This window comes from Thamnophis sirtalis, unplaced genomic scaffold (assembly GCF_051295495.1).
Source record: "Thamnophis sirtalis isolate CommonGarterSnake01/CBP01778 unplaced genomic scaffold, rThaSir2_p1.2 scaffold_10, whole genome shotgun sequence".
NCBI classification, from domain to species: Eukaryota; Metazoa; Chordata; class Lepidosauria; order Squamata; family Natricidae; genus Thamnophis; species Thamnophis sirtalis.
The window spans coordinates 1,553,115-1,575,648 of record NW_028261390.1 but is presented as its reverse complement, the minus strand read 5'-3'; the positions used below and the strand labels follow the sequence as shown (position 1 = coordinate 1,575,648).

The following is a 22,534-nucleotide window of genomic DNA, read 5'->3' as shown; positions in this document are numbered from 1 at the left end:
ATACACGCACACATGTATACAAAGAGAGAGGGAGGGAGGGAGGGATTGATTCGGCATGCCAATCCATCTGCAGAAAATGTATAATGACCACCAAATAATGACACAAGTCTGGTGACAACCTCATACAAATACCATTATTATATGCTTGTGTCCTCATGGTACAGTAACTTAATTATGATCATACACATGGCATCTTCTGCCACCTTTTTCAGATCAAAAGGCATTTCAGACTATAAAAAAAACATGAATTAGACACTTACTCTCGTGGACGTGCATCTGTATCATACCAAATCCACTTATTAATACCGGTATGAAGGAGCAATCCAATGAAGTAAGGACCTGTCTTTTTTTGAATTAATTCTTCTAAGAACTCCTGAAAGAAAAAATCCAGACATCATTTACAGTGACTGACAGAGAGATTCTCACCCGAAGGACGTTCAGAATCGGAGCCTCCCCAGAAGCATCAGTGGAGGAATATGTAGAAGCAGCAGCAATGCAGCCCATGTGGTACAACCACAAAGAGTGGGGCAGATCAGCTTCCTGAAACAATGGAACATCCAGGGGGAACCAAGGAGGCGTTTGGGTGAACTAGCAGGGCTGTGGAAGCCATAATGAAACCTACTCTATGGGCCATTCCACATTTGCACCTATCCATGGGGAGAGATGAACAGGGAGCCGCTTCGTTCCACCGTTCGTCAAATCCTTGTCTCATCTCCTCCAAAGACTGTAAGTCTTCCCTCATCTCTCGCTCTGGCCTTAGTTTGTCCCCATAAAATCAGCAACCATCTTCAGGGCTTCCACCATGAACACAATCTGATGCACAGTGGAGGACAGTGTCTTGGCCACCTCAGGTTGGTGGGGAGGACATATCTGCTCACCTCCTTTCCTTCTTCCGAGCAGCTGCTCACTGCAGTTCTAAGCGGCTTTATTATATTTATCTTTATATTATATACCTTGATTAAAGGCAGGGCAATTAAAAGCCATGCATCTCTTGGGATTCCCCAGCAAACTCAAGTATTTGCCCACCCACAGAGACCAATTCTTGCTTGCATGTGTTCTGCGTGATTGTTCGTACAGATTGCTGACAAAAGAATCATGGAGGAGAGCATGGGAAGAGGTGCAAAGAAACTTCTGGACCAGCCTCTTTAAGTCTGGCTCTCTTGGAAGCTGTGGGCCTAGGCAGCACAAGACTAATGGGTGGACTGCATGAGGCTGAAAGTGCAGACTTTGGTCAGATGGAACCAGTGACGTGCGGTGAGGTTTATGGCTGGTGAGGCAACAATTTTTTGACTTGTGGACTTCAACTCCCAGAATTCCACAGCCAGGCATGCTCAGTTCCGATTTAAAGCAATAGCATTTGTTTGTCTCCTTTGCTAAATAAGTTTTCTTCTTTCTTTTTCTTCTCCCTTTCCCTCCTTCCTCCCTCTCTCCCTTCCTCCCCCATCTCTCAATTACACACACACACACACTCACACAAAGTTGCACCAGGAGGATGAAGTTTGAATTCCTCCTTCTCCCTCCACTCCACACGTACCTTTTCCAGCTGTTTCAGAGAGGATTTCAACTCTGCTCTTGCCTGCCATCATAAAAAGAAAAAAAATGTAAAAGGAAAAAGGGAATAGCTGAGGTCAGGCTGAGCTAGTTGCTGTCAGAGTCACCGTGGATGACTCTGCTTAACTATTTAAAAAAGCCTCTAAAAAGCACTCTCTACAGGAGGAGGCAGATGAACGACGTGCCTCACCTAAGTCAGGAATTTTTCAGCTTTTAACCCTTGCTTAACTCTGCTTGAGTGATCATAAAACGCCCAAAGTCAGACTAGATGAGGCACGTCATTCTCCTACCTCCTCCTGTAGAGGCCGCTTTTTTGGAGGCTTTTTTAAACAGTTAAGCAGAGTCATCCACGGTGACTCTGGCAGCAACTAGCTCAGCCTGACCTCAGCTCTTGCCTTTTTTCTTTTACATTTTTTTTCATGATGACAGTGATAAGGCACTGCCTCCCCTGCCTCTCCTGACTGCACGCCCCTGGATGGAACCTCTTTGAGGGTCTGGTGGAAGTTCCACAATCGTTTCACCTCCATAAAAGTTAGGATTGACATTGACCCAGTTCTTCAGTAATGCCTCCTGATGACGTGATGATGAAGTTATCCATTCAGTCGTGTTTGACGCTTGGTGATTTTGTGGGTCAGGTCTCTCCACATCTTCCAATCTTCCTGTTAGATCAGGTGAATGAGGAGGCAGACTCAGGCATAGCAGCAAACAACAACTCTTTATTAGAATGAACTATGTACAATCCAGCGCCGCTATGTTTGACAGCAGCCCTTTTATAGGGAGCTGTCAAACGGCTTGGCCAATCACCATTCAGTATTTTCCCACCAGATCGGAGGACCTTGGTGGAACCTACCATACTGGCTATCAATATATAACACCCCTCCCCTCTTAGACGGGCTGATCCAGCTGGTAGTGTAATCAGGCAGGTAGGTGGGTCTTTTAGAGATTCTCTCTGACCTGCACAGTTCAGTTGGCACTGGAACTTCGGTCAGGTCAGTTGGACCTGTTGCTTCTCTGGCTTTGCCTGGTGGAAACGCCTGGAACTTCTCCTGTGGTGGGGCTGGAGTTCCTCGAGCCAGTTCGCTCGGAACTTGCTGCGGGCCCGCAATCTTTTCAGATAAGTAGTCTGGTACCTTTGGGCTTGAGTGGATGTTGAGTGAATGTTTTCTCTTTTGGGTAGGACTTTGGCTAACTCTGCAATTGTGGCAGGAATCCGGGGGGGGGGGGCAGCGTAGTTGTAGGCGTAAATTTGATCCTCTACACTAAATGTCTTTATTCTGTTGGTTGAATCAGAGGGTGGTTCGGCAGAATAATTGGGGTGCAGTTGGTCTAAGGGAGACCTTAGCCGGCAACCCATTAACAGTTCCACGGGACTTCTGCCAGTGGTGGCACTTAGTGTGATGTGTTGGAAAAGGAGGAATTGGTCTACCCGGATTTGCCAATCTCCCGGCCCCATCCTGGATAGGGCTTCTTTTGCAGATCACACCATTCTCTCCGCCTGGCCATTGCTAGCCAGATGGAAGGGTGCAACCAAAGCTTTTCTGATTCCCTGCTCTGCTAAATAAGTCTCAAATTGGATGACCGTGAATTGGAGCCCGTTGTCCGAGATTAGGATGTCAGGCAGGACGTGCGTGGAGAAAAGCCTCCGTAGCACCCTGATGACCGCCTCTGTCATGGTGGTGGTCATAAGGACTACCTCTAGCCACTTCAAGTAGGCATCCACAACTACCATAAATACTTGGCCATGCACGGGGCCAGTAAAATCAATGTGCACCCTGGACCAGGGTGCCTGACTCCATTCCCATTCACGAGTGTCAAATTTATGCCTGGATGGTTTTGGTCTCACGTTCTGACTGGCCGACATTTTTGTTGGTGGTGAAACCGGGAATTCGCTTCTGCAGACCCTGGTGAGGTGTCCCCTCCGATCGCAGCATTGGCATATAGCATCTTGGACATGGCAGGCAGATCTCTGGTGGTTACCCCTAGAGCTGGTGCGAGGTGGGAAATGGCTTTCAAAATCTTGCGCCATTTTTTCCCTCTCCATGCGCATGTGGCAAACCTCATCCTCACTGTCAGATAACTCTCGCTCGATGGTCTCGCGATGGACGTCAGTAGTTCTGCGCATGCTTTTTGGGCTGCCGTGCCTTTGCAGTGTTTCTATCGACTTGATCGAGGACTCTGTAGCCCTGGCTTCATCCAACGCGATTTGCAACGTGAGATTTGTTTTTGCCAGCAATCTCCTTTGCAAGTTGGTGTCGCACTCCGCAAATTATTCTGTCCAGCAATAGTTTGTCTAAATCATGAAACTCACAATATGCTGCAGCTTTTCGAAGCACGGCAACATATTGGTTTATGTGCTTTCCTTCTTTCTCGTTTCGGAGGTTGAATTCGTGTCTCCGCACAAATTTGGAAGGTTTGGGAGAGTAGTGTGACCAGGTGACAGTCTGAATCGGCGTTGGCTCGGATAGAGCTTTTGCGGTGTCAAAGATCTCTGGCTTACAGTAGCTCAAGAACATGGCTCTCTTGCGGTTGTCGGAGAATCCTAGGAGGTATTCGCTTCCATGAAGCATTCAAACCACATCACGTAGGAATCCCAGTGCTCGGTTGCTGGGTCGAAAGGAGCTGGTGGGGCATGCATTGTCATCTTGTTCAGTGAAGGCATATTCGAATTTGCCACTTAAAGATGACCGCTTGATGCAGTGTTCGCTCCGGCTGGATTGTTTTGCTGGATTCTCTTGTCAGCTCTTTTTGGTCTCTAGTTGCCTTCCATCCTCATTGCCAGTGTTAGACCAGGTGAATGGATGAGGCAGACTCAGGCATAGCAGCAAACAACAGCTCTTTATTAGAATGAACTATGTACAATCCAGCGCCCCTCTGTTTGACAGCAGCCCTTTTATGGGAAGCTATCAAACAGCTCGGTCAATCATCATTCAGTATTTTCCTGCCAGATTGGAGAACCTTGATGGAACCTACCATACTGGCTGTCAGTATGTAACACTTGCCCCCTTAGTTTGTTCTATGCTCTGGCTGGTGGCAGCTGCGATGGTGTCCAGCCACAAAGTTCTTGGGCAGCCTAGGTTCTTTTTTGCACTAACTTTTCCCAACTGAATTGCTTTCTCCAGTGAATTCCCATGCATGACATGGCCAAAATAAGTGAGAGGCAGTTTTGTGATTTTGCTTTTAGTGATACGTCTGGTGTTATTTCTTCCAGTACGTGTTTGTTATACACCTTTGCTGTCTAAGCCTTCTCCAGCACCATAGCTCAAATGAGTTGGTTTTCTTCTGATGTTTTATTTTTGGGCTGCGTTATGTGCCCCAGTGTGCCTGCTTACTCTCCTAATCCCTTTCTCTCCAAGAATTTAAGTATAAACATTACTCTGCTGCTTGGTCATTATCCAAAGGCTGAGGTGAGCATTTTAAATGTGCAGGAGTATAGAAAGAGTTAAAAATTTACCTGTGAACCTACTGTGTGTGTGTGTGTGTGTGTGTGTGTGTGTGTGTGTGTGTGTATGTACAGTGAGAGAAAGGGAGAGCCAGAGAGAGAAAAAGTGAGAGAGGATGGAAGGAAGGAAGGAAGGAAAGACAAAGAAATAATAAAAAGAAAGGAACTTCCAATTTCCTTCCCAGCACATATAATTCCAAATTATTTGTTACTCTATATCAGGGGTCCTCAAACTATGGTCCATGGGCAGATATAGCCCGCCAAAGCCAATAATCCAACCAGCCCGGGAGCACAAGGCTGCCCCGCCCACATCGTCCTGCCCACCCACCAGCCCTCACCCTTCGGCCTAGTGCAGGACTTACCTTTGTGAGCCCTGCATGCTGGAAGTGGAAGGCAAGGCCAATATTTTTGGCCAGCAGAGAGCTTCTGGAGGCCAGGGGAGACCAAATATGGAGTGTGCGGTGTTACAGACGTACGTACGTCAGAAATCTATATCATTTTTCATACTCGCCGCGGATTGGCTAGAATCTACATAAGTTGTCATGCTCGCCGTGGATTGGCTGTCCCAATCGTGGGGAATTTAAACTGCTGTCATTGGCTCCCTTAGGATTGGAGAGCCTACTCTGATGAACCCAGACACACAAGGCAATCACAACAAAGTCCCAGCGACGTCAAACAATCCTCAGCTGGCAGGGACACAAATAGCTGCAAGTAGCAACCTCATTGTTGAAGCAAAAGAATTCCAACCAATACTGCAAGGCAACTTGAACATCAACCAACAGAGTAATCAACACAAACAACTAGCAGAGCAACATCAAAAACAACCTCTGCCCACACTGTGGCAAGATGAAGCCACACAGAACCTTTCTGAAGGAAAATATCAGTTGTTGCCGGCAACCGTGTTTACACCCACAGATCGCAATGGCCTGAACCAACAGGAGACCGCTGGTCCTGAACCCACTAAAGTCCTGCAGCACACTGTACCGTCTCCCCCAGCATACAAGACCGGAATAGAATGGCAGTCCTGCCGGAGGAAGGTGGACTTGGGGTCTCAAGGAACACAGAAGTTCTCTGACGCGCCAGGCCAACCCTATCGAATATGGAAGCATGTCTTCCTACGGGCTGTTCGTGCCGAGAATGTGCAGCCAGACGGAGAGATCATACATATGATGGCCTGGCTAGGCCCAAAGTCTGCACAAATGGTAACAAGTATCTACCACACCTATCTGAAGGATCCAGTCACAGCCTGTAAAGAGGCTTGGGAAGAACTTGATCGGTGGTATGGCACATCTGCGATGACCAAAGACATACTCTTGAAGCAGATTAACAATTTCCCTAATATCGGTCGGCATGACCATGATCACTTGTGGTCATTCTCCATACTCATTAAGCAACTATGGGTAGCTCAACAGGAACCCAAACTAAATGGTATGTTACGGCTCGACCAATACGCGACACAGCTACATATCATTCGAAAGTTACCAGAACCGTTAATTGAAGAATGGATCAAAGTTTATTTGCGTTACAAGGCAAACAATCAAAGACAAGATCCCCTCTTTGCTGTCCTTGCAGATTTTGTCCACCAGCAAACAATTACGTATACCGATTCCCAGGCTCAAGCCTTTAGAAGGCCAGTGTCCCCAGAGAGCAAAAAACGTGTTCCGAACCACAGACCAATTAACAGTCCCATACGAGACACAAGGGAGAAAACCTTTGTGTCTGTACACAAGACACAAATCTCCATCTCCGCCAGGAACAATTCAAATGTGCAACCACGAACCACAAACAAGGACCCATTCTGTCCATTCCACGAGTCTTCCCACCTTTTGAACAGGTGTAGGAAGTTTGGAAAGAAGTCCCTAGAGGAAAGGAAAGCTCTAATTAAGGAGTACAGAATCTGCTATAAGTGTTGTGACTCTACAGACCACATAGCCAAAACATGCTCAGCCAAGGTGCGATGTTACCTCAACCACCCAAGTGTTTGACACCCAGTGTCAACCACCCAAGCGCCCTACATCCAAATTATGAGATAACGCATCACCTAATGTCTCACCCCCCTCCACACAAGAAGGCTCCACACGATCCCGAAGCGCATCCAGAAACTACCACAGAGGTAAGCGTCAGATGCACCTCAGTATGTAGTGGTTCTTCAACACCTCACATGTGCCACAAAATTTGCCTAGCCAAAGTCTACCCTGCCACTCACCCAGATAAAGTCGTGAAGATGTATGTAATTGTAGATGGGCAAAGCACCAGATCGTTAGCGAGGTCAGCATTCTTCGATCTCTTTGACGTCCAAAGTGAAAAGACAGAATTTACGATTTCAGGGTGCACTGGATCCCAGCACATGGTGGGAAGGGAAGTCAATGGATTTTGCATAGAAGCATTAGATGGGAGTGCACAGTTCCCACTGCCGTCATTACTAGAATGGGATGGTCTACCAGATGATCGCAGTCAGATTGGGACACCAGAGTTAGCAAGCAACATACCTCACCTGAGACACATGGCTAATCACTTTCCTGCCCTAGACCCTGAAGCTAAAATCCTGTTCTTGTTGTGAATGGACACCCCTGACGCTTTCGCTTGCCATGGGATGGTCAGAAGCCCAAAAGGCTCCCCACTTGCCCACAAGACAGAACTCGGATGGGTCATCGCAGGAACGGTTTGTGTCGATTGGCTGCAGATCTCAACCCAGGTGAATGTCTTCACAACTTCCACTCTCAGTAATGGGAGAACTTCCCACTTGAAACTGTGCCACGAACATTTCATGACCTCATCAATCAAGCCAGTTTAGGAGCAACAGCGTTCCAGATCAGCAAAGAAGACAATGACTTGGCCTTGTCAATAGAGGACAGAGAATTCCTAAAGCTCATGGATAAGGAGTTTCAACAAGACGCTACCAAGTTGGGTGGCTCCACTATCCTTTCGCATACCAAGGCAACAGCTTCCAAACAACCATGAGCAAGCTCTCTCTCGTCTCTTCAGTCTGAGACGACTCATGATTAAGAAGCCTGCAATGAAAGCTCATTTAGTAGAGTTCCCAGACAAGATGATCCAGAATGGACATGCAGAACTTGCTCCACCTCCGAAAATTGATGAGGAATGCTGGCACCTGCCATCCTTTAGAAAGTACCAGCCACAAGAGCCAGACCAGATTCGAGCAGTTTTCGATACCAGCGTGCAATTCCAAGGGCACTCTCTGAACAAAGTGCTTCTCAAAGGTTCTGACCTCACCAACAGTCTGCTCAGCATGCTCTAGAAAGATGGCAGAACCCCAGGGACGTGTAGAGCAGACAGCCACATTGCCCAGGCTGCATGGGCTTCCACACAAGGGTGGCTTGGCGTTTCCGGGACATGACATGCCGCCGATGCCAGAAAAAGGGCCACATTGCCAAAGCCTGCAAAGCGCCCCAACCCATTCCTTTTCAGCCAAAGCCTATAGTCCCATCAGGAAGACCAGGGAACCCAACAGCTGGCCAACAATGGAGCAAATGAAGAGAGGACAATACCAAGCTCCAGAGAAATCCATCACACAACCGTGCGACACACAGATGCATATGAGCAAGAGAAATACCATGCAGTCGTGACCATTGAAAGGGAACCATGCAAAATGGAGCTGGACAGAGGGTTGTATTTCACAATAGTATCCTGGCAAACAATCAAGAAGTTGAACCCAGCCGCAAGCAGGAAGTTCCTGAAGCCGCCAAATGTCTGCCTGAATGACTATCAAGGGTACCGGATAGAGGTACTAGACAGAATGGAGGTCAAAGTAATGTTCCATGAGTTCCAGGGCCGGCTACGGCTCACAGTCATTGGCAGCCACTGGCCATCACTGCTGGGAGTACAATGGTTAAACCCCTGGGCCTGGACATCGCCAGACTGCACCGGGTAACCACTCACAAACTGGACCAGCTGTTGGCAGAGTTCGTGGACGTATTCGATGGGGGCCTAAGTAAATATACAGGGAAACCCATTTCATTTAACCTAGACCCCCATGTAACACCCATCAGGCTCAAACCCCAAAGAGTACCATTTGCTTTGCAGCCCGAGGTCGAGGAACAATTAGACAAGCTCATTGCCCAGGGAATCCTCGTGCCAACCGACCATGCAGTGTGGGAGACCCCCATAGTCACCCCCGTGAAGCCAAATGTGTCCATCTGCCTCTGCGCGGATTACAAGTGTACACTGAACAAGGCCTTCTAGCAGAGTGCATATCCAGTGCCAGTGTTGCATTCCCTAGGAAGCAGGAAGGTATTCACCAAGCTGGACCTTGCCCAGGCCTATCAGCAGCTGCCGGTAGATGAAGCCACTGCTGAAGCACAAAACATAGTGGCTCACAGGGGGGCATTCAAATGTACCAGGTTGTAGTTTGGGGTCAGCGTAGCCCCAGGACTTTTCCAGTGCCTAATGGAATGGCTACTGCATGGAATCCCAGAGGTGGTGCCATACTTCAATGATGTTTTTATATCAGGAGTGTCAATAGGCCAGTTGATGGAACGAGTGCACGAGACCTTGGAAAGGTTCCAGGAAAAAGGACTCAAAGTAAATCCTAATAAATGCAAAATCAGCCTAAGGCAGGTAGAGTTCCTGGGCTACCTAATAGATGGGTTTGGCATCCACCTGACCGACAGCAAGGTGAAAGCCATTAATAACGCCCCCACCCCAAAGAATAAGGCAGAACTGCAAGCCTTCTTGGGACTGTTAAATTTCTACAGCATTTTTTTTTACAACAGAAGGCCATCATTGCTGAGCCACTCCACAACCTCCTGGGGAAGAAGACGCTGTGGACCTGGGAACGGAGGGAATACCAAGCTTTCACCGCAGTTAAAGACTTCCTCTCGTCCGACAGCATGCTGATTCAATACAATCACACATTGCCAGTCCGGATCACCTGTGACACTTGCCCCTTCGGAGTTGGGGCAGTCCTCAGCCACCGCCTACCAGACGGAACAGAAGTACCGATAGCATATTATTGAAAGACCCTGTCACCGGCTGAGCACAACCAGAGCCAAATTGATAAAGAGGCCGTGGTGGCAGGAATCATACATGTCCCTGAGAATGCCAGATGGGCCATTTTCCTCATTGCGTATGACTACGAGCTGATCCACCGACCCGGCAAAGACATCAGCCACACCGATGCTCTCAGCTGCTGCCCGCTGCCAGAACTAGTGGAAGACCCCGCACCAACTGCCCAAGTACTGCTGATTGACATTGACCCAGCCAGCCCAGTTGCTAAATGCCAGGTCTGTGGTTCACAAGGCTCCCCTTGTCCGGGACTTAATTTTAGATGAGGGGGCAGACCTGGCATGTATTACTGAAACCTGGCTGGGCCCGGAGGGAGGAGTCCCCCTCACCGAGATGTGCCCAGAGGGTTTTCAGGTGCTTCACCAGCCGCAACCCCAGCGAAGGGGTGGGGGAGTGGCCATGGTTATCCGAGAGTCTTTAGCTCCTCGTAGGATCCCTGCTCCGGAGCTTGTCGGATGTGAGTCCTTGCTAATGAGGTTGGACCCTGGGGGTCAAGTGGGCTTGCTGCTAACGTACCTGCCTCCCAACAGCGTCGCAGCAGCTCTCCCCTCGCTCCTCGAGTCGGTAGCCGAGCTGGCAGTTGAGTTGCCCAGGCTTATGGTGCTGGGGGATTTCAACTTGCCTTCACTCGGCGAGCACTCTGATGGGGCGCAGGAGTTCATGGCTTCCATGACAGCCATGGGCTTGACTCAAGTAATTTGGGATCCGACCCACTCGGCGGGTCACACACTTGACCTCGTATTTCTCTCGGAGCAGTGGAGTTGTGATCTTGGTCTGAGGGGTATTGAGATCTTGCCCCTGTCGTGGTCGGACCACTGCCTACTGAGGCTTGACTTTCGACGGCCAATCCCCCACTGTAGGGAGGAGGAACCGATTAGGTGGTTCCACCCCAGGCACCTTATGGACCCTATGGGCTTTCAGACAGCGCTTGGTGTTATACCTGATACTCTCACCCGTGATTCGGTTGGGACTCTGGTCACTGCTTGGAACTCAGCGGCGGCAGGGGCCCTCAACCGGATTGCGCCTTTACGTCCGATCCGAGGCAGTGGATCCAGGAGGGCTCCTTGGTTTACTGAGGAACTCCGGGAGATGAAGCACCAAAAGAGACCACTAGAGTGCTGCTGGAAATCCAGTAAGTCCGAGTCAGACCGAGCACTGTTAAAATCCTGCATCAGAGCCTACCTCCGAGCAATTCGGATGTCAAAAAGAACTCACATTGCTGCTCTGATTGCTTCCGCTGAGTCACGCCCAGCCGCCTTGTTTAGGATAGCCGGCTCCCTCCCTTAAAGGAGGGCACTCCCCTACAGGGTAAGGCTGAAAAGTTCATCCAATTTCTCGCAGATAAAGTGGCTCGGCTTCAGGCAAACCTGGGCTCCAATTGCGCAGAACCAGCCGAGGTACCGGGGGAGTGTCTTGAACGACACCTTTGGATTGATTTCCAGTCTGTTATTCCTGAGAAAGTGGACAAGGCCATCGGAGCAGTGAGTGCCTCCACATGTGTACTGGACCCATGTCCCTCCTGGCTGGTCGCGAACAGCAGGGAGGTGACACGGGGCTGGATCCAGGCGATAGTGACCGCATCTCTCCGGGAAGGGTCATTTCCCCCCCTTTAAAGGAGGCGGTGGTGAGACCCCTATTGAAGAGACCGTCCTTGGATCCAGCCGTTTTAAATAACTACCGTCCAGTCTCCAACCTCCCCTTTGTTGGGAAGGTTGTTGAGAAAGTGGTGGCCTCTCAACTCCGGCGGTCCTTGGAAGAAACCGATTATCTAGACACCTTCCAATCTGGTTTCAGGCCTGGCTACAGCATGGAAACTGCTTTGGTCGCAATGGCCGATGATCTCTGGAGAGCCAGAGATGGGGCTCGGGCCTCCATTTTGGTGTTCCTTGACCACTCAGCGGCCTTCGATACCATCGACCATGGTATCCTGCTGCGGCGGTTGCGAGAGGTGGGGGTGGGAGGCACTGTTTTTCGGTGGTTCTCCTCCTACCTCTCGGACAGGTCGCAGTCGGTGTTGATTGGAGGACAGAGATTGACCCCTAGGCCCCTTAATTATGGGGTGCCACAGGAGTCGGTCCTGTCCCCCCTCCTGTTTAACATTTACATGAAGCCGCTGGGAGAGATCATCCGATGGCATGGGATAAAATAACACCAGTATGCGGACGATACTCAATTGTATCTGTCCGCCCCGTGCCAGCTCAGTGAAGCGGTTGACGTGATGTGTCAGTGCCTGGAGGATGTTAGAGTCTGGATGGGGGTGAACAAGCTGGCTCTCAATCCTGACAAGACCGAGTGGCTTGTGTTTTTTCCTCCCACAAATTGGCTAGGTATTCCATCTCTCAGGCTGGGGATGTGTGAAATTATACGCCCCTCAGACAGGGTTCGCAATTTGGGGATCCTCCTGGACCCACAGCTGACCTTAGATCACCATTTGTCGGCTGTGACCAGGGGGGCATTTGCCCAGGTTCGCCTGGTGCACCAATTGCGTCCCTACCTAAACCGGGAGGATCTTACAACAGTCACTCATGCCCTTGTGACCTCAAGACCTACTACTACTGCAATGTGCTCTACATGGAGCAGCCCTTGAAGAGTGTTCGGAGACTTCAGCTGGTCCAGAATGCAGCCGCGCGAGCGATTGTGGGTGCGCCTCGGTACACCCACGTTACACCTATCCTCCGCGAGCTGCACTGGCTACCTATTGGTCTCCGGATATGCTTCAAGGTGCTAGTCGTCACTTATAAAGCCCTACATGGTATTGGACCTGGGTACTTGAGAGACCGCCTCCTGCCAATTACCTCCCATAGACCCATTAGATCCCACAGATTAGGCCTCCTCCGAATTCCATCTGCCAGCCAATGCCGGCTGTCACCACCCGGAGGAGGGCCTTCTCTGTGGCTGCTCTGGCCCTTTGGAACGAGCTCCCCGTGGAGATTCAGACTCTCGCCACCCTTCAGGCCTTCCGGACAGCCGTTAAGACCTGGCTGTCCCAGCAAGCCTGGGGTTGTGTTCCCCCCCTACTCGAATTTGCTGTGCTTGCTGTGTTTTTTAAATTATTTGTATTGTTGTCCTGTTTTTGTCTTACTTTTCTGTATTTGTTCCCCTTCCCTTGGTTTTTGTTCAGCCGCCCTGAGTCCCTTTGGGGAATAGGGCACCATACAAATCGAATAAATCCAATCCAATCCAGTAACCACCAGAGACATCGCCGAACACACCCAAAAGGACAAAATATTATAGAAAGTTCTGAATTGGGTGTTGAGGGAGTGGCCACAGGAAAGACTGGGGGAGGAGTTCCAGAGTTACCACAGCAAGCAAACCAAGCTGAGGAAGCAGGGTGACTGGACCGTAACCGGAGGGCCAGAGCAACCCTCACAGAACCTGAGGTCTCTGCCCCAAGGAGCACGGTCAACCACCAGCTGGGAAGCAGACAAGCGGAAACCATGCCTAACCCAGTGGCCCAAAAGGGGAACTACACACCAACCCAAGCCGCGACCACTTATCTGGGATTGAGGGTGTCCAGCGGGAAGTGACAGTCTCCGAAGCTGAAGGAACCAGGCCGGAACTTGACTTGCGGGCCAAGGAGCTCCAGAAGCTTCCGTCCCAGGCAGTCAGAGGAACAGCAGACTCGACTGCTGCAGCCAAGATCCCGGAGACAAGTGAACTGTGCAGGTCCAGTAGAAAGCTGGCGCCCCACCTACCTGGAGGACTACGTCACATACATAGGCAGGGGTTTGGACACTGTTCATTCTAGGAGGGGAGGGGTGTTACGTACAGATGTACATCAGGAATTACATCAGTTTTCATGCTCGTCGCAGATTGGCTAGAATCTACATAAATTTTCATGCTCGTCACGGATTGGGTAGAATCTACATAAGTTATCATGCTTGCTGTGAATTGGCTGTCCCAACCACAGAGAATTTAAACTGCTGTCATTGGCTGGCTGATCTGCCTGGAGCTCCTTAAAGGGCAAGCTCCGGCAGCCCAGCCGGCAGAGCGCAGTCACATTTTTCTGGAAATAAAAAGTGCTGAAATCACTAGGAACTCTCGCCTGCTGCATTCGCGCCGATCTAACATGCGGAGGCCTCCCGGAGCATCTGTGTGCCCCATTTTTCACCTCTCCCACCTTCAGAAGATAGGGAGGGAGGGAGAGAGAGAGAGAGACAGACAGACAGAAAGACAGACAGACAGACAGGGGGAGAGAAAGAGAGAAATAGACAGACAGATAGACAGAGAGAAAGGGACAGAGGGAGAGAGAGGGGGGGAGAGAGAGTTGTTGATTGTAAGCTCCTTGGGGCTGAGAAGAATTGCTTGAAAACTGAGTTTCCTGAAGCAGACCATTAGACTCCTAAACAACTTAACAAACGATTTAGTAAGAACAGTCAACCAAAAGAACAACATGCAAACAAAAGCAAATTAAACACCCCCAGAGGCAAAACAAATTAAAATCTAATTTCTGTGTATTGTTTAATGGACTATTAAATTGGCCGTGCCCACCTAGTCACATGCCCACCTAACCATACTCACCCAGCCAGGGCCCCCAACTGTCTGAGGGGCCGTGACTTGGGCCCCTGTTTAAAAAGGGTTTTTTTTGGATTTTTATTTTATTTTAATTAAACAAAAACACAAAAAAAGAATCATTCTTCATTACATCTTGTAGAAAGCGTGTCGATTGGTTACAGATAACTTTCGTGCCTTTCTTCCACAGTCATTACTTATAGTTCATATTAGATTATACACTTTAAGTCAAAAATCTTTGTATATCTTATATCAATGTACCACAATTGTCATTTGACTACAATTATTTGAGCGTGCTTTTACCTCAAATCATTCATACTTAAAGACACAACCACATAATGGCATTCATTAGTTTTTCAAAAAATCCTTCAATAACATTACATCTTTATAGCATCTTTTAAGTAAAAGTCAATTACTAAAGTTTCTAAGCCTTTCCCCCTCTTTTTCTTTCCAACTCACTGATTAAAATCTATATCCAAGTTACTTTTGCCAATACCATTAGCATGTATATATATATTGTTAAACAATGGTCATTAATATTTCCTTGTTATTATTATAATTGGCTAAAAATCGTTTACTATTTTTGTCCCATCTCCTCTTCTCAGACCCCCACGCAAAAAGCAAAAAAACTTACGCCTTTATAACAATATCTAAATAAAAATTTGTTAATAAAATTTTATAGGTCTTTTTCCCAAATCACAATTTGCAATTTATATCCATTATTTTCCTATATGTATATATCATTAGGCTATATCAATTATCAATTCCTTATTGTTATTATAGTTAATTAATTGTTAGTGAATAAACATTTGATAACAATCTAAATGGGCCCCTGTTTAAAAAGGTTGAGGACCCCTGCTCTATATTTAAAAAAATGCTCATTTAAAAAAAAATTCATGCATGTAGGTATTGTTTTTTCTGTGATCAAAGGGTTAATTTAGCCATCTTTGCCAGTTCCATCATCTTCACTAATTCTTCACTATGAGAATGACCAAACATTTCAACTTTGACGCATATAATAATCTAGCTGAACTTGTCATATACAAAAATAGAGTTCTATTTTTAGGTGTCTGCCCAAAAGAAAAATCTCTGGATCGAGTTGCAATTTAATGTTTAAAATCTCCTCCGGATTCCATCTGCCAGCCAATGTTGGCTGGCGACTCCCCGGGGGAGGGCCTTCTCTGTTGCTGCTCTGGCCCTATGGAACGATCTCCCCATTGAGATCCAGACCCTTACTACCCTTCCGGCCTTCCGCAAAGCGACCAAGACCTGGCTGTTCCGGCAGGCCTGGGGCTGTTGAATTATCCAGCCCCATCCTAAATTATGTCTGTTGTTGTATTTTTAATTATTGCTTTTTTATTTTTATATTTCCCCCCCCCCTTTATTTGTAAGCCGCCCTGAGTCTTCTGAGAGTGGGCGGCATACAAGTTAATTAAATAAATAAATAAATAAATCTTTTGAATTAATGTATGTATTTGTGTTTTAAATTCCTTACCTAATTTAGTTATTGAATATAAATACAAATTGTACATAAAAAATCAATGACATGCATATCATTCTATTTTCCCTAGATTTTTTTTACACTTTCCTGCCAAAAATTCTAGTACATCACATTAGATTTATGTTTACTTATCACATACTAGTCATTTACGTTATTTATCTTTTCTGGTGTATAAAATGCTTTTTTGTGCTGAAAGCCATAAAGACAGAGGAATCTAAATTTGAATGTATTCTAAAGGGGAAAGAATATCTTGCTTAACATAATGGTTTTTAAAATTGCCATTCAGCTTAGCTTTATTGTACCATAAGTAAGTATCCATGCCTTCCAAACCTCAGATCATGACCTTTTAATTCCAATAATCTTCTATTTCTCAGCAAAACCCATTCTTTCATGCAAATTAAACAGCAAGTAGTGAAATATTATTTCAAATCTGGTAACCTGTATCCTTTTGACATGGAAAGCAAAGGAAAGCTGGAGTAAGATTGTAAGCACAGTTCCAATCGTGTAATTATCATTTAGCAACTATCAAACTTGGGAACCATATTTTACTTACCTCTTCTCGCTGACTTAGATCTGAAATAAATTCAGCTTTTTCATCTGCACAATATTGTCTGAATTCAAAATGGGTCTTTAACACGTCATTTAATGAATATAAGTGTTCGTTAAATATCACCCAGCCATGAGTCAATTTGTATTCAATATTAACTTTGAGCCAAATGAGGATTAAGACATGGAGAGAGAAAGGGGGGGGGGGGAAGCACAATTAGATTAATCAGTGGTTACAATCAGGATATACTCTAGATTGAGCTATATGTTTTATTTTTTTTATTTAAAAAAATATGTAGTTAATTTCCTTTATCTATTTATTTTTATTGCTGCTTTGCATACTGTTACTTAATCTGAACAGGGAGAGTATTATGGTAATCTCAATATAGAGTTCTTGGATGCAAGATGGGTAGCAAATAAATTTCAGAATAAAGAAAGAAAGGCAATCACTATCTACCAGGATATCTACCCATCAGTTGGAGAAGTTATTCTGCTGCCTTCTTCCTGTGCCTGTTCAACAATCAATAGACATCTAATAGAGAATGTGTTCAAGGCATCCTAAATTTTTCTTCCTTACTTCTTATTTTTAAATATATTTCACAGTGTGCATTCCCCAAAAAAGAAGTTTGTTTGACCATTAAAGTTAGACAGATAAGATCAAGGTCACATCCTCTAAACCAGGGGTGTCAAAATCAATTTCATTGAGGGTCACATCAGGGCTGTGGATGATCGGGGGAGGGGGGGTGACTGGGCATGGCCGACTGGGTGGATGTGGCTGACTGGGTGGGTGTGGCCAACTTGGTGGGCGTGATCAGGTTGATGTCACTCCCCAAACTGTTGGCATGTTTCCTCTTCACATTGGGTAGACCAGGACAGCTCCATGGGCCAGTGTGCTTTGAGTTTGACATCCCTGCTCTAAAGAATGAATTTTGGGGAGTTTTCCATCATGGAAAATGGAGGAGGTGGTTTGGAATAAACCTATGAATATCCCAGAGAGATGAGCCACATATGAGCCTTCTTTGAGCTGGTAAATGTGTAAGTAGTCCTTGCTGGTTCACCGACAAATGCTTGCTCGACGAAACCGTGGTGTGAAAACCATGAGGTTGAAATTGCGCCGACGAATGAGCGCAGAAGCGCGCCGACAACAGTGCACCGACAAAAGCGCGCCTTCAACAAACAAGTAATAACAACCTAATAACTCTAACCCTAACCCTAAACCTAAACCTAACCCTGAACCCAACCCTAAACCTAACCCTTACCTTAACTTAAATCGCGCTTTTGTGGGCGCGGTTTTGTCGGCACATTGTTGTGGGCGCGTTTATGACGTCGCGGTTTTCTCACCGCGGTCTCGTAGGAGCACTTTTGTCGTGCGTGCATTTGTCAGGTCACGGTCCTTGCTTACTGACAGCTTCATTTTGGCCTCTTTTAAAGCCACAACAGCATAAAACCAGGCTTTGTAACCAATCCTTGTCCTTACAATCATCTTGGCATCCCTCCGTCCCATGAAATGCAATGGGCTTGCCACAAATAGGATGAACAGAAAAGGCAGAAGTAAAGCCCCAGGTCATGGTCAGTAGATGTTTCCTGATGACCACAGAGCTTCACTTTATCAATCTCACAATCTCAGGGGAAGGGAGGTGGTAAGTCCATCCTGATGATTTGATTTTTCTGCTGAGCAACTGCTGTGCTTGACAATCCCAATTGGGGTTGCTAAGTGAGGACTACTTGCAGATTTTGTCTGCCCAAAGCCCCTCCCCCTTTACACGTGCAGGTGGTGTTGAAGTCTCCACAAAAGGGCAAGATTTTGATCACACTGTCACAACTGGAACCATCCCCACCTTATATATATATACAGTTGGAAGGGACCTTGGAGGTCTTGTAGTCCAACCCCCGGCTCAAGCGGGAAACCCTCTCATAGACACCACTGCCACAAGCTTGGTGGATGCTGCGAATAGGATTTCAACCCCCCCCCCCAAAAAAAACCTACCCTGTTGTGGCCCATTGGTCGCCAGCAGAGCTGGCAGCAGAGTCAGACAGTGAGGAGGTTAGGGAGGAACAGGGGCCAGTCCTGGGGGGCTGAGGAAAGCTCAGATGAGGGCTCTGCGTCAGAGGCAGAGAGGGAGCTAGACAGCAGCGAGGCAGAAGAACAGCTGGAGCCTGTTCCCAGTGCACACTTGCACAGAGCTGCCAGAAGACAAGAACAACTAAGAAAGCAGGGTTGACTTAAGAGTAAAGCCACACCTTGAAGGTGATTGGCCCCTCCCATAGGAAACAAAAGGGGAACGAACAGGGAGTGGGCTTTTGCAGGAAACAATTTGTTCATTCGGTCCGGAAAGAGACTCTGAGTCAAGTTTGGCTTTGCCCTGTGTTTGAAAACTAGTTATCTGACAGCTCTCTAAACGAGATAAGGTGCGTGTGGATAAACATTCCTCTGAAAGACTGTTTGCTAAAGCCTTGCCGACTGTGAATGAAAGGAATTCACAGTTGTGTAAATAAAAGAGGTTTTGTCAGGACCAAGAATTTGCTTCTTGCTTTCTAAGGAAGCCTAGGTCAGAACACTCCCTAACCCCAACACCCCAGTTTCAGGGTGGGCTCTCCTTCCCTTCACATACTATACTTATCTGTCAAAACCTGTGAGAAACATACGATTCTCAGCTTCAATTTCATTGATCTTTCCAGCCCAGGGCAGCAGTTGTGCTGCTGCAATCTTTTCGGCTTCCAGGATTATTTCAGTATCTGAAACAAAAACATACTTAGATATGAACAGCTTTCTGCCTCTATTGCAAGAATCCATCTTCCAGCACCACAGCAACACAAACCAAGCATCTGAAGACATGTGTAGGATTACAAAGCTGGGAAAAGGCCTTCAGTTAAAGGAGACATTTTGTAGCTCAGGGTCGAAAGGAGCGGTCCTTGGTACTCTCTGAGCTTGGTGGTTTTCTTGCAGACGTTTCCTTATCCAAACCTGGTCACCGCAGCAGCATGCATGTGGTGGCACTGATGATATCACTTAGTCTGGGTCATGAAACATCTGCAAGGAAACCACCAAGCTCAGAGAGCACCAAGGACCCCTCGGCAGCTCCTTTCCCCTGTTCCCAAAGAGATCCCGAGGCAAAAGAGATCACGTTCTCTGACGAAGCGAAAGCCCAGCCTTTGCCCCCAATGCTGTGCAGTTTCTTGCTGGCCAAGAGAGACGTAGGTAGGTGTCTTTGTGAAGCTCACTCGGGAAAGCAGTGAGTCAACTTCCTGTTTGCACTGTGAGAATGTCAACATCTGCAGGAGTCAATACTATCACAGCAAGGCAAGAGAGCCAGTTTGGGATTAAGGGCTGAGGAGACCGTGGATTCCCATCCTGCCTTAGGCACAGAGCCTGGGCCAGCCCCTCACTCTCAGCCCTGGGAAGAGGGCAATGGTAAAGCAATCTGGCTGACTGAGGGCTGATAGGAAGAAGGAATCCAAGTGGAAACCAGAGTAAAGACTGTCCATGTGTGGTGGATGTTTACATCATGTCTTATGACTGCTGGTTGGTGTTGAATGGATGCGTTCTGCTAGCCTTCTGCCTGGCTGTCCTATGAAGCGGCTGTTGCAGTCTTTACACACTGTATGTTGTCAATGACTCCTGTTTTTTCTGACGGGGCTGCTGGGTCTTTGGCTTTCTTGGGAGGTTCTGGAGGGCTTCAGTTGGGTTGTGTGCTAGGGTGGTGTCATCTGGTTGTTGTAGCCGCTTGGTAGTTTCAGAGATGTGTTTGATCTATGGCAGTTGTTAGATCGGTAAGGGACAGGCACACACAGGCTAACGGTAACAACAGCTCCAGCGAAGGTTGAGCCTGACAGCAGCCCTTCTATAGGGAGCTGTCAGACCCTTCGACCAATGAGATTAAACCTCTCTTCCCGCCAGAACAGAGGACCTTGGTGGAAACCACTAGAACTGTAGCAAGTGTATCCTACAGCAGTGCTGTACTTGGTTGTGTGGTAGTGGGCTGAGTGGTCAGGTGCTTTGGGTCAAGTTGCGTGGATATCCATATTGTTGGGAAATGTTGCATGGAAGATCTGTTTCCTTTTCCAGATGTTCAGGGATGCTGCAGTGAGTTTGTGCTCATCTAAGCAGTGTTCTTCCACAGCTTCCCTTGTGTAGGGGGGGGGGGTTTGGATACTTTGGCAGTGGCGCTTTTGGTTGGTGGGGGTGGTTTTTCGATGGCCTTGTGTTTCTAGTGTGGCACCAGAGTCTCTGCCGATAAGGATATCCAGGAAGGGTGTTGTCGTTTTCTTCTTCCCTTGTGAAGCTTCTTCCTTTGAGGTTTTTAAGAAGAGACTGGACAAGGTCCCTGTTAAGATGTTGGTTGGTGGTTCTCTGGATCTTCAGTGGGGCATCTTCCTGACTCTAGGGAATACATGTGGCTAGTTTTCTGAAACCGAAGGAGTAGATGAAGAATATCTGCAGCAGCAGCAGCTGAATATTTAATCCTTCCATTCTGCTTCCATTCTGCTGCTAATCGAGCTACCGGGATGGAAATAAAGGCTACTGAATAGTTCACTATTTTAGTATTGTGAGCTACTCAGAGTTATCACATGGTAAGATGAATGGCTAATATATTTTACAAGTTTATCTATTTCCAGTGACGTGCAGTCAGGGGAGGCAGGGGAGGCAAGGCCTCACCACTGTCATCATGAAAAGAAAAAGAATTAAAAGGAAAAAGGCTGAGGTAGTTGCTGCCAGAGTCACAGTGAATGACTCTGCTTGGTGCTTAACTGCAGGAGGAGGCGAGAGAACCACGAGAGATCACTTGAGCAGAGTTAAGCAAGGGTTAAAAGGCGAAAAATTATGTAGAGGAGGCACATGGTTCTCTTGCCTCCTCCTGCAGAGGGCGCTTTTTTTAAACAATTAAGCAGAGTCATCCATTGGAGACTCTGGCAGCAGCTAATCCAGCCTTACTTCAGCAACTCTTGCCTTTTTCCTTTTACATTTTTTTACATTTTCATCATGGCAGACAAGAGGAGAGTTGAAATCCTCTGTGAAACAGCTGGAAAAGGTATGTGGGTCGGAGGGAGGGGGGAGGAATTCAAAATTATTGTAATTTGTAAGTAATTGTAAGTAAAAGAGGCCAAAAGCCTCTTTCTTGACAGCGACCAAAAGCCGCTTTCTTTCTTTTTGCCTCACCAGCCATAAACCTCACCGCACATCACTGTCTATTTCTGTAGCAAACACATTTGTCCAATGTCTCTGGGCAGCTTGATTCAATCCTTATCATAAGATGGCAAAGGAAGGACCTGGACACACGAGAGGGGGAGGTGGGATTGGGTTTTAATTAGCCAACCACATCTAATATGAAGCTTCCCTAGTGGGTCCCCAACCCCTCTGGCAGAGCCCGGACTTAAGGCTCTAATGAAAAGACAGGAGGGTGGGAGCCGATCTCACCTCAGGTAGTGGGATGTTTCAGAGGACAGGAGCCGTGGCAGAGAAGGCTACTCTTCTGAAGCCCATTTTGGCTGACAGAATCTGCAACATGCCCCCTCTCTGCCGGCACGAGTGGGCCGGGCCAGTCTCACAAGAGTGAAATGGGGCCTCAAGTAGCCCTAGACCCAGACCCAGACCCAGGCCATGCAGGCCTTTAGAGGTAATAACTAGCATCTTGAATTGCACCAGGAAACAAGTGGCAGCCAGTGAAGCCCACAAAGCAGTGGGGTAACATGGACCGCTCCAGGGGCCCAAAGAACTGCCCACACTGCTACACTCTGCATCCTCATTTTCCTGCCAATCCAACCTTCAGCGTAATCCAGGATTGCAACGCTGAAGGCTCGGAATGGAGCCATTTTCATGAAAGACAGGAAAATGGGGAAGGGGATTTTCCTGCCTACCATTCGTTCCACAGTCTGTGCTGAGCTTCAGGAATGGATGAGCAGGTGGGCGAGAGGGCGGATGGGACCGGGGCCAACCAGGGGTGGTTTTTACCAGTTCAGCG

General features: G+C 47.5%; 3 protein-coding genes across 3 annotated transcripts in view; all 3 read right to left on the bottom strand.

Moving 5' to 3' along the window:
* LOC148043715 (macrophage mannose receptor 1-like) overlaps positions 1 to 22,534 on the bottom strand; it is a 187,615-nt gene that overhangs the window by 119,335 nt on the left and 45,746 nt on the right. The gene's annotated exons all lie outside the window — the stretch shown is intronic.
* The window catches only part of LOC148043717 (C-type lectin domain family 4 member D-like), a 29,214-nt gene that overhangs the window by 1,748 nt on the left and 4,932 nt on the right, over positions 1 to 22,534 (bottom strand). Inside the window, exons 3-5 of the mRNA XM_087723907.1 lie at positions 19,221 to 19,310; positions 16,582 to 16,733; positions 261 to 373 (exon numbers count right to left, since the gene is read on the bottom strand). Of these exons, the coding sequence (XP_087580033.1) occupies positions 261 to 373; positions 16,582 to 16,733; positions 19,221 to 19,310 (355 nt within the window). The remainder of the gene's footprint in view (positions 1 to 260; positions 374 to 16,581; positions 16,734 to 19,220; positions 19,311 to 22,534) is intronic.
* LOC148043718 (uncharacterized) lies at positions 1,950 to 4,468 on the bottom strand. Its single transcript, XM_087723906.1, is given in 3 exon segments — positions 1,950 to 3,806; positions 3,808 to 4,091; positions 4,094 to 4,468. Coding segments are annotated over 3 exon segments (1,179 nt in total). The 5' UTR covers positions 4,211 to 4,468; the 3' UTR covers positions 1,950 to 3,028.